Source organism: Psittacula echo (genome assembly GCF_963264785.1).
Source record: "Psittacula echo genome assembly, chromosome: 7".
Lineage (NCBI taxonomy): Eukaryota > Metazoa > Chordata > Aves > Psittaciformes > Psittacidae > Psittacula > Psittacula echo.
Window position 1 is genome coordinate 24860717 of NC_137740.1, and position 12562 is coordinate 24873278.

The window sequence follows — 12562 nt, forward strand, 5'->3', positions numbered from 1 at the left end:
TGTTGTGCTAATTGACAATGTTGTGAGGTGCACCAGTGACTTTTCTCTTAAAAATAAAAAAATACTAATAAAAAAAAAAAACAAACAACCAAAAAAACTCTTGGTATGACTCTGCAGGTTTTGTGCAGGATAAGACTTTTACGGTGTAGGTGCCTATGCCTGTTTATTCCAGGGTATATTGGGAAATCCAGCACTTCTCATATTTAGCCAGAGATCTGAGATTGCTGCAGCAGCTAAGTGGTTAATTGTCAGTGCACTTCCCATGTCACTGAGGTAAAACACACAGCTGCGTTTTGGCTGGTCTTCTGATTTCAACACACCACCCCCCAGCATCCCCCAAGAAAAGTCCAAATCAACAAAAAGCAAAATACAGAGCTGTGACAAAATACAGCTTGAGTCACAAGCCTTGTTGTCATGAAGCTTTTCTTCCTAGTTACCATCATGTCAAAGGAAGTGTCTGTGGCTGTTTTTTCCTATTTGAGTGGCTGGTATCCAAGGACAGAGGAAAACCTTACGTTATTGGGGGTCACAATCTACTGAAAGAAGAGTGAACTGTAGTAACACACATATGCTGTGTGCAGCAACAAGTCTGACACATACCCTTATCCTGGTCAGAAAGCTTCCTGTGACATAAGCTGAGGAGTCACAGGAGCTCAGGTAGTGTTTGAATGAAAACTAGAATCAACTTCCAGCTTTGGTAGAGGGGTGAGAGGGAATAATTCATGTCATAAAGCATAAAGGAAATGTCAGAAAAAAAAAACCATTTCATGCCATAAAATTCATGTCTGCTGGATGTTCCAGAAATACCATGCCAGTGTGTACTACTGTGAAATGCCAAATTAACTCAGTTGTTAAAATGTACATAAAAAGGAGTACTACACAGAGCCCAGGCTTTTTCCTTCTTGAAAGCACATAAGTGAACAGGATTGCTAATGTGTGCCTATTGATGTCCTTTCCTGGATTTGGTTCCTCCATGTCAAGGAAAGCTTACAAGAGCTGTATTTGGGTTCATCTGTTGTTCCAAGCAAACAGAAGTTCCCAGGAGCCCTGCTTCTGCATGTTTCCTCTAAAGCGTTCAAATTATGCTATGAATTTACAAATTTGGGTCCTGACCCTACAGTTTGATTTGTGCCATCAGACGTCCATTCAGTGCTACCATCAATTCTTCCAGCTTGGGCAATACAAAGCTAGGTGAGCCAGAAACTGCAAATTCAGAAAGGGTGCATGGTTGCTGTCAGTGAAGTCAAGCGGGCCGCTGGGCTTTGAGAGGGCTAAACGGATCAGAGCTATTTGAAGATGATGAGATACTTGAGTAGAAGAGGATTCCAGCTTCTGGGAGAGTAGGGAAAAGACTGGTTACACAGTCATGAAGAATGAGTGACAGAGAAAGGAGGAAGAGGCTTGAAAAAATAAAAGGGAAGTCTTGCGTTGCACTCCAGGACCTGGTTTTAAGGGCACTGTGAGGTTTTGAATAGGGTTGCAACTCAGTGATGCAGATTTTCAATTGAATTTCAAGAGCTGAAAGGAAAGTGAGGAGTCACATAGCAAAAAAGAGAGAGAAAAAAGTGTGACTCTTGTAATGGTTCAGTAGAAATCCATTTAACTACGCATAATGTTACGAAAGAGACACACAAAAATAGTGCTGAAACAGAGATCTCCCTTTATCGCATTTAGCTCTGTCAATGAATGGTGCAATTAGAATGTGCAGGTGGAAATCTGGATACAGCCTTTAGTTATAAGTTGTTACATCAAAACTGTAGCAAATTACATTCACAATTAGGTTCTGTTGTTACTTAATGAAGGAAGGAAAAGCAAAGTATTTTGAAAAACAGTGATGAAGTATTACTTTATCTGCTTTTGCTGATTTGATGTCTGTTCTGCTTAAACTGGGTATAAAGTATTGCATAAGATACTCTGAAATGCACTGTTGGTTTTGTTTAATGAAATCTCACTAGCAGTAAACTCGGTACCTTTGTCGGTAGTCTTCAACAAGTCCATTTTTTTTCCCCCTCCCTTCTTACGGAGTTACTGTCACCTTACGGTAAAAGGGATGAGGAAGAGGATTTATTTTTAGGGATTTTCTGTTTGACTTCCTCCGCTACCATGGGAAACAAGCACACATTTCTTTGTGTTTAATGTGGCTTTGTTCTCAACCTGTGGGAGTCAGAAAGTGACTTGGGAAAAATCTGTGAAATCCCTTCCCTTCTGCACCGGATCAAGTCCCTCAGTGAGGAAAGCTCTCCTCTCCCACCTCTTCACTGCTGCCCAGTGCAAATTTAGAAGCAGCACTCAACAGAATGTTAGTAGATGCTCACTGTGCTCCCTTTTTCTGGGAAAAATTCCTGGAGAGGGAAGGTGAGGGATGCTGAAATAAACTCTCTTCAATATAGTCATTCAATATAGTCCATGTAACCACAAGTGGGGCTAAGAAATCTGGTATCTCCTTTTATTTCCACACATGAGAGATGAAATCTGGATATAAGAGCATTCCTAGTGTAATATTTAGGGATATAATTGCATTCTCGTCCATTTACAGTTTGATTTTTTTTTTTTTTTGGTTATAAGTCATAATATTAAAAAGTAGATTAACAAAATTCTGCAATGTTAATAAGGAATTGGGGTGGTGGACATGGTTTTTCTTTTGGAAGAATGTTTAACAAATGGGCAAAGCCACTTCTCTGCTAAGAGACTCTAAACACCTGAATTCTTTCTAACTGTGTTTCTTTATCTTCCAGCTTTTCTTTGCCAGTTCAATCTTATGGTCATCATCTTTCTCACTAAACTATGCAGCACAGTGAGGCATTTGCATCAGGCTGGACCACTTGGGTGTTCTGCTGTAATATGTACAGTGATGTCTTAAACAAACACCTGGTTTAATTCACTGTTTGCTGTAGAAATTACCAAGTCGTGTTTTCCATTCTGGACAGATGAGTTCCATAACACATCCTCCGGTAACCAGTGTGATGAAGAAGAACTGGAGATCTGCAGTCCAGAAGAATTCTCTTCTTTCCAAGAACACCTTGTGGCAGAACAGTTGACATACATGGATGCAGTATGTAGAGCATACGTAATACTTGAAATGCTAGTGGAAATAGGGCTGGGCTTCTAAATTTTGGTTGTTTATTTATTTTATTTTAAGTTTTGCATCAACGTAAGAATAGTGTTCCAGAACAGGTCTGTTGTTGGGACACAAAACACAGCTCTGCTTGGTTATCCAAACTTGCTTTCTTCATTGAGCACTTTCCTTTAGTCCTTTGGTTTTTTGTTGTTGTTGTTTTGTTTGGTTTTGTTGTTGTTGTTTGGTTTTGGTGGTTTAGGGGTTTTTTTAAGTGTGAAATTACACTGTACAGCCTTTTTTGCAAAGTTCAATATTTGTTACCTGAGAAATAGCACATTTTGGCTATATTGCTGCCTGGCCTGAAGATGTGTAGTTACTCTTAACTGTAGTGCTCTGATTTGGTTTGTCTGTATCAAACTCCTTCAAATTATCATCCTATAAAAAATTTTCCCCTTTGGTTGTGCAACCGATATAAAGGTGTCTCTTCTCAGGACTATTTAGCTGACAGTTAGGGCATCAAGCCTATAAGGAATATGCCAAAGTATGTATTCTAAACTAAGTGAAAACAACTATTTACCCTTTAATACCATATTAGATTTATACCAAGTATGTACTGTAAACACACATTTCTTCTTGTGGACAGTAGAGATCTTTGAGAATCATGCTGACTTATGCACCTCTATTTCACTCTAGGAACTCTTCAAGAAGGTTGTGCCCCACCACTGCTTAGGATGCATCTGGTCTCAAAGGGATAAGGAAGAAAACAAGCACGTGGCACCTACCATCAGAGCTACTATCTCTCAGTTCAATGCAGTTACCAACTGTGTTGTCAGCACTATCCTGAATAGCAAGGAACTCAAAACACAGCAAAGAGCCAAGATCATGGAGAGGTGGATTCGTATTGCACATGTAAAGCATTTGTTCTTTACTGTTTAATGTTTCTTGTGCTGGGTGCCTTGGATTGAGGCAGGTGGAAGGGGAGAAGGAGGTTGTATGCATTGGCCCCAGGCCAGTGAACATCTTGACTCTAATTCTTTCTGGTTTTGACTGACGTGCCAGTTGGAGTGGTTTCAGGGAGATACCCCCGAAAAGGGGATGGACCCCCTGCCCTCTCAGACAGAGGGGGATGGCCCGAGACAACCCCTGCCCTGTAGCTGTCGCACAGAGGTAAGGGACCAAAAAGACAATGAGGGATGGAAGCAAGTTCCAGTTCGGAGTCATGGGCAACCCTGCTCCCTTCCTGCCCTGCTTCCCCAGGTGCCCCTCCATAATAGGTTTGAGGCCCTGGATCTTGATGGAGAGGTAAGTGAGGATGTGGTGCAAGGCCGGCCTACAAGGTCACATAGGAAAAGGCGGTCGACTTCGCACCTCAAGACTGCCTCTGACAAGAAAGAAAGAAAGGTCATTGTCGTAGGCGATTCCCTTCTGAGAGGAACAGAGGGCCCGATATGCAGAGTTGACCCTCATCATAGGGAAGTGTGTAGTCTGCCTGGAGCCCGGATCAGGGATATCACCAGGGCGCTCCCCAGCCTGGTGCACCCGACAGACTACTACCCGCTGCTGGTCTTCCAGGCAGGTGGGGGGGAAGCTGCTTCCCGCAGTCTGAGGGGGATGAAGAAAGACTACAGGGCCTTGGGGCGGATGGTGAAAGAGTCTGGGGCTCAAGTGAGCTTCTCCTCACTCCTTCCATCTTCCGGTGATGATGTGGGACTGAATGGGAAAATTCAGTCCATAAACAATTGGCTACAAGACTGGTGCTTTAGGCAGGGCTTTGGATTCTTTGATAACGGCTGGTTTTATAAGGCTCCAGTCCGGATGATGGCACGTGGGAAATGTTTATCTCACAGAGGCAAAAGGATGCTGGGGCATGAATTAGCAGGGCTCATTTGGAGAGCTTTAAACTAGATTCGAAGGGGGACGGGGTTGTAACTGGGCTTGCCCCAGTGGGGCAGCACTCTAGAATTGATGAAGACTGGGAGGCCTCCTATAATCCTAAGGTGAAATCAGTGAGCTCATCTCCCTCCTTGAAATGCCTGTACACCAATGCGTGCAGCATGGGAAATAAGCAGGAGGAGTTAGAGACCTGTGTTAAGTCAGGAGATTACGATCTGGTGGCAATTACAGAGACGTGGTGGGACAGCTCACATGACTGGAATATAGTCATGGAGGGCTATGTCCTTTTCAGGAAAGACAGGCCAGCCAGGCGGGGTGGTGGGGTTGCTCTTTATGTGCGAGAGCAGCTGCAATGTACTGAGCTCTGTCCAGGGACAGAGGACGAGCGAGTTGAGAGTCTGTGGGTGAGAATTAAGGGGCAGGCTGGCAGGGGCGATACTGTTGTGGGTGTCTGTTACAGGCCACCAGATCAGGGTGAGGAAGTTGACGAGGCCTTCTACAGGCAGCTGAGAGCGGCCTCACAGTCACAGGACATGGTTGTCGTGGGGGATTTTAACTTCCCTGATGTTTGCTGAAAGGACTACTCAGCAACCCAGCCACAGTCCAGGAGGTTCCTCCAGTGTATGGATGATAACTTCCTCATGCAAATGGTGGATGAGCCAACCAGGAGAGGAGCGCTGCTGGATCTCATCCTCACTAACAAGGAGGGTCTGGTCGAAGCAGTAAAGGTTGAGGGCTGCCTTGGTTGCAGCGACCACGAGATGGTGGAATTCAGGATCTTGTGTGGTAGGACCAGTGGAATAGCAAGTAGAATTGCAACCCTGGACTTTAGCAGGGCAAACTTTGGCCTTTTCAAGCAATTGCTAGGGGAAATCCCATGGGCAAGGCTGCTTGAAGGTAAAGGGGCCCAAGATAGTTGGTTAACAGTCAAGAATTGCTTATTCTGAGCTCAAGAGCAGAGCATCCCGACACGTAGGAAGTCAAGGAAGAGGGCCAGGAGACCTGCGTGGCTAAATAAGGAACTGCTGGGTATGCTCAAGTGGAAGAGGAGAGTTTACAGGTCATGGAAGGAGGGGCTGGCCACTCGGGAGGAATATAAGGCTGCTGCTAGAGGATGTAGGAAGGCAGCTAGGATGGCTAAGGCCTCCTTAGAAATCTGGCAAGAGGGGTCAAGGACAGCAGAAAGAGCTTTTTGAAATACATGGCCGATAAAACTAACACCAGAGGCAAGGTTGGCCCACTGCTGAACGGGATGGGTGCCCTGGTGACAGAAGATACAGAGATGGCAGAGTTATTGAATGCCTTCTTTGTCTCAGTCTACTCTGCCGGAGGCAGTCCTGAAGAGCCCTGTACTCCTGAGACCTCAGATGAAGTCAGATCACTGGAGCAGTTTGCCTTAGTCGATGAGGAATGGGTTAGGGACCAGTTGAGCAATCTGGACATCCATAAATCCATGGGTCCAGATGGGATGCACCCGCGGGTGCTGAGGAAACTGGCGGAAGTCATTGCTAGACCAGTCTCCATCATCTTTACCAAGTCTTGGGAAACGGGAGAGGTGCCTGAGGACTGGAGGAAAGCAAATGTCACTCCAGTCTTCAAAAAGGGCAAGAAGGAGGACCCGGGTAACTACAGACCAGTCAGCCTCACCTCCATCCCTGGGAAAGTGATGGAACACCTTATCCTTGATGCCATCTTAAGGCATGTCAAGGATAAGAGGGTTATGAGGGGCAGTCAACATGCCTTTACCATGGGGAAGTCATGCTTGACCAACCTCATAGCCTTTTATGAGGAAATAACATTGTGGATGGATGATGGCAGAGCAGTGGATGTGGTCTACCTTGACTTCAGCAAAGCATTTGACACAGTCTCCCACAGCATCCTCATAGCTAAATTGAGGAAATGTGGTCTGGATGATCAGGTAGTGAGGTGGACTGCGAACTGGCTGAAGGAGAGAAGCCAGAGAGTTGTAGTCTATGGGGCGGAGTCTAGTTGGAGGCCTGTATCTAGTGGAGTGCCTCAAGGGTCAGTATAGGGACCAGTATTATATAATATATTCATCAACGATTTAGATGAGGGAATTGAGTGTACTGTCAGCAAGTTTGCTGATGACACTAAGCTGGGAGGAGTGGCTGACACGCCAGAAGGCTGTGCTGCCATCCAGCGAGACCTGGACAGGCTGGAGAGTTGGGCAGGGAGAAACTTGATGAAATATAACAAGGGAAAGTGTAGAGTGTTACGTCTGGGCAGGAACAACCCCAGGTTCCAGTATAGGTTGGGGAACGACCTGTTAGAGAGTAGTGTAGGGGAGAGGGACCTGGGGGTCCTGGTTGATAGGAGGATGACCATGAGCCAACACTGTGCCCTTGTGGCCAAGAAGGCCAATGGCATCCTGGGGTGTATTAGAAGGGGGGTGGTCAGTAGGTCGAGAGAGGTCCTCCTTCCCCTCTACTCGGCCCTGGTGAGACCGCATCTGGAATATTGTGTCCAGTTCTGGGCCCCTCAGTTCAAGAAGGACAGGGACCTGCTGGAGAGAGTCCAGCGCAGGGCAACTAAGATGATTAAGGGAGTGGAGCATCTCCCTTATGAGGAAAGGCTGAGGGAGCTGGGTCTCTATAGTTTGGAGAAGAGGAGACTGAGGGGTGACCTTGTTAGTGTATATAAATATATAAAGGGGGAGTGTCACGAGGATGGAGCCAGGCTCTTCTCGGTGGCAAACAATGATAGGACAAGGGGTAATGGGTACAAACTGGAACACAAGAGGTTCCACTTAAACTTGAGAAGAAACTTCTTCTCAGTGAGGGTGACAGAACACTGGAACAGGCTGCCCAGGGGGGTTGTGGAGTCTCCTTCTCTGGAGACATTCAAAACCCGCCTGGACACATTCCTGTGTAACCTTATCTAGGTGTTCCTGCTCTGGCAGGGGGATTGGACTAGATGATCTTTTGAGGTCCCTTCCAATCTCTAACATACTGTGATATTGTGATACTGTGACTTTCTTTGTAATAGCAGCTGAAGTATTGCCCTTCTCTCCTTAGTTCCTTCCCCATCCTGGGAAGAGGGCTGTTGCTTGTATCTTGACAGTGTTGGGAGTGCTACTTGAAGGGTGTCAGATACTGTGTCTTGCAGATGGGAAGTGCCATGTACTTGATAATGTAACATTTATGGTAAGATAAGTATAAATTCAACCAGTTCACTTCCCTAGGAAGTGAATATATTTCACTGATACTGCTCGTATCAGTGAAAGCAATTAAGGGATGGTTGGTATCATCCAAAGGTTAGACTTGCTTTCAGAAGAAAGTTTAACAAGAATGGAGTAGGACTGGCAGTGGCCAGATTCAGAATAAGCTTTGCGCTCATCTGCCTCTGGCCATTCATAGTTGGTCAATGAACATCATGCTCCCTCTCCTGCATCTGTGAACACCATGAGGGCTGAAATCAGACATGGTGGGAGATACATCAAATATATGGGGGGGGCCATGTCAGAGGCCTTACAGAAGTCCAGATACGACATCAGTAGCTATTCCCTTGTCCACTGAAGGCCACTAGATTGTTCAGGCAGGACTTGCGCTTGATGAAGCCATTTTGGCTGTCTTGAATCACTTCCCTGTCCTCTCTCGGCCTTAGCGTAGTATCTAGGAGGATCTTGTAGCAGATTGCGTGTTTGTTAATCTTTGCGTGAAAGGGTTTTGTGTGCCTTTTTTTGCATAAATCTAGTTTGCTTAGATTTTGTCTTTAATATCTTACTGTAACCTTTTTAACTCCCCTCAGAGCACTGGGAAGCTGGCAGTAAGCTCGATCTCTCTTTTTGAGGAGAACATTTAAAGCACTTTCATATAAATATGTATTGACTTTTATTTAAGAATCACATGGATTCTTTCTGAGCTATACAAAATAAGCAGTCATAAAAAGCTCAATGCAAACAGAGGTTTTCCAACCTTGACAATGCACTTCTGTGCTTCCAGAGGGGCAGTATTGTTAGTCCTGGCACCTAAGCTCTGGAGACTGCATGGTTGAAGAAACTGGTATGGGGAAATAGACTTTCACCTCTTTTGGCACTTACACCAACTTGTATTATCATCTGATGGCTGCTTTATAAGCCATGTGAATGGATTACGAAGTTTGATTCTGGTTTTCTGTGTGCAGATCTTTAAACTGCAGATGATAATAGCTAAAGCAGGCTTTATGGGCAGCCTGGGCCACAGCCTGGGCAGGTGAGTATGAAGCAGCCTTCTGCTCATCACGGGGCAGCAGGGAGGCCTGGGGAAGCCAGGAGAGGCATCACTCTCATCATACGTGTTCTGTGGATGGTGAACTTTGTTCTCCACCTCTATTGATTCAGTACTTCTCCCTTTACTTAGTTCATACACATAGTGAAATATGCCAGTCTTAGCTATGCACATGAAAATGCTCTACAAAATAACTGCATATGTAGAACAGCTGGTTATATATAACATCTATACTTAGCTGCCCACTTCTGAAGCAACGTGCTTGCTTTTTGCATGCAGACGAGTGTTTTGAATAGTTAGAAGCCTGAATTAGAAAATAAGCTACTCAGTAGTATGCAGTTACACAATGAAAACTAACTGTAACTTAGCAGCACGGAGTTCCGCATTTGTTACTGTTAGTGACTTTTGGATCCAGTTTCTTGGTTTACAAGATAAACTGAGTAATTTCTCTAACTGCCAGCCCTCCAGACCTTTCCAGTCTACCCAGATCTAAGGTTCTTGAGCAGAAGCAGCCAATCTCACTCACACAATATTTTCTTTAAAAATAAGTGAAAGAATTAGGATCTTGTTATGCTTAATTTTTTAAAATCAGAGTTGCTTCTGCACAGGATTCTTTCTGGTATTTCTCTTGTGAAGGACACAGCATGAAACAGTTATTCAAACCAGTCTTAAAAATACTTCTTCTATGCAGATGAAAGCTTGCTGAAGTTTAGTTTGCAATCAGTTAAATTATTGAGAACACAAAATCCAATATTGAATTCCTAATGTGTTTTAAATTATGCAATAGGCAGTTAAGTCAACATTCCAAATTGGATCTTCCAGTCCATACTCCTGTTGTATTTGGAGTAAAAGAAATGCTGAAAATTTGTGCCTGTTCATGTTCTTTCCAGCCTGAATTTCAAGTTGAATATAAAAAAGGAGCTCATTCTTAAATGTGTCAGTCTCTGAGGAACAGCTGTTATGTGGCTTCTTTGTCACCAGTCCATGCAAGAATAGCTTTCAGATCTTGTGCGTCCTACCTCATGATCTTGAACTTGGCCTTTATCTAGCCAAATTGCATACCTACCTCAAGTGCTGTCTGCCCAATCAGTCTTCTTAAACCACACTGTAAATGTGGCCTTCTAAGTTGCAGAGCTACGTTTTTCTTTTCTTTCCCTTAGGTAAATAAATGAGAGTAAATGTACGTATCTTAATTGTTCAGTCAGTCTAAATGCAACTCATGAACAGAGTTGCTGATATAGTAGGGTCTGACTTTTGTTTATGCTAAGGTTGCTTTACATTTGTTCAGTCCAATGAAGGAAACAAATCATGTCAATTTTCACTGAAAGGATCCTTTACATAATCAGCATTATCTGTGTTATAATCAGCCCCATAAAAATTTGCAGAAGCAAGAATTGTAGTTTGAGTACGTTCTCCATCTACATGCAACAGTCAAATTGGCAGGTGTTTTGTTTGCTTAATGTGCATGCACTGTGTTTGTGAGAGCTTGTATTTGCAAGAGTTCCTTAAGTCATTGGTGCCCATGCTCTAGTTCATGGGTCACCAACAGATTGCCAGGAAGGCACCAATAGATTGCCTTGAAAAGTCCAAGGCCAGACTTTCTCCCTTCTTCTTTCTTCCATCTGCTTTACCAGTAATCTGCTGGGGTTTTGAGAATTAAGCTTTTCAGTACCCTTTTCCATCAAAGCTTTTGCCACAAAGAAGCTGCGTAAGAGCTGTCAATGAACCAGCCTCTCAGCTAGCATTTGGTCGCAACTCTGGAGAGGCTGGGAAGGTTTTTCTCTTTACCTGTGTATGTACTTGAATAACAGGCTATTTCTGTGCATGTCTTTATTTATAATTGACAGGTGAATGATTGAGGGTGACATTCTAAATACCACATATGAAGAATCATAGAATCATAGAATAGTTAGGGTTGGAAAGGACCTTAAGATCATCTAGTTCCAACTTCCCTGCCATGGGCAGGGACACCTCACACTAAACCATGTCACCCAAGGCTCTGTCCAACCTGGCCTTGAACACTGCCAAGGATGGAGCATTCACAACCTCCCTGGGCAACCCATTCCAGTGCCTCACCACCCTCTCAGTAAAGAATTTCTTCCTTATATCCAATCTAAACTTCCCCTGTTTAAGTTTTAACCCATTACCCCTTGTCTGCCACTACAGTCCCTGATGAATAGTCCCTCCCCAGCATCCTTGTAGGCCCCCTTCAGATACTGGAAGGCTGCTATGAGGTCTCCACGCAGCCTTCTCTTCTCCAGGCTGAACAGCCCTAACTTTCTCAGCCTGTCTTCATACGGGAGGTGCTCCAGTCCCCTGATCATCCTCGTGGCCCTCCTCTGGACTTGTTCCAGCAGTTCCCTGTCCTTTTTATGTTGAGGACGCCAGAACTGCACACAATACTCCAAGTGAGGTCTCACGAGAGCAGAGTAGAGGGGCAGGATCACCTCCTTCGACCTGCTGGTCACGCTCCTTTTGATGCAGCCCAGGATACGCTTGGCTTTCTGGACTGCGAGGGCACACTGCAGCCAGCTCATGTTCATTTTCTCATCGACCAACACCCCCAAGTCCTTCTCTGCAGGGCTGCTCTGAATCTCTTCTCTGCCCAACCTGTAGCTGTGCTTGGGATTGCTCTGACCCAGGTGTAGGACCTTGCACTTGGCATGGTTAAAAAGAAACAAAGCTTGCTTCTTCCCCTAAAGGGTAAAAGGGATTGGTAACTCTAAAGAGCTTTCTAAGAGGTGTAACATTTGTGCTTTTTAGCTCTGCTTCATGGACTGGTTTCCCCTTTTATTGTTACTAGGAGAACTGAAAGCTGTAGCACTGAAATGTCACCACAAGTACATGCAAGCGAGGAAAACAAGATAAAAGTGCCAAAGCCTGAAAGTATTTTGTGGATGGAGGAGGGAGTGATATTTTTGATGCTCAATATTTGCACTGCTGCCTGCTTAGATGTGAGAATGTGTAGCAAGCATGACACCAGTCAAACAGAAGGGCATAAACATATTTGTAATGCTGACATTTAATGCTCCCGTGTTTCTAATGGCTTCTTTCACAGGAATGTAGGATCCTGAAGAATTTTTCCTCCTTAAGGGCCATCATTTCATCACTGCAATCCAACTCCATCTATCGGCTGAAGAAGACCTGGGCATGTGTTCCAAAGTAAGCCTCTCTCTCTGCTCCTATGGCCAGTCCCAAACAAAGGCAAAAAGCTCATTGTTCTTTCTTTTCATCTTGTTCTTCTTAGTCTTCCTATTCTGCTCTTTTGTGGACATCTGTTCTGTTAGAACTTCTCACTCCTGTGAGGCTCAGACCCCTCTTTTGAGTCTGACCGCTGTGAGCTCTCTTACATATCGAGGGGACAACTTGCTCTTGGGGATACTGG

General features: G+C 44.6%; 1 protein-coding gene across 1 annotated transcript in view; it reads left to right on the forward strand.

Moving 5' to 3' along the window:
- The window catches only part of RGL1 (ral guanine nucleotide dissociation stimulator like 1), a gene marked incomplete at its 3' end in the record, with an annotated part of 79341 nt that overhangs the window by 41744 nt on the left and 25035 nt on the right, over positions 1-12562 (forward strand). The window contains exons 6-8 of the mRNA XM_080623992.1: positions 2928-3052; positions 3752-3967; positions 12236-12339. Coding sequence (XP_080480118.1) covers positions 2928-3052; positions 3752-3967; positions 12236-12339 — 445 coding nt within the window. The remainder of the gene's footprint in view (positions 1-2927; positions 3053-3751; positions 3968-12235; positions 12340-12562) is intronic.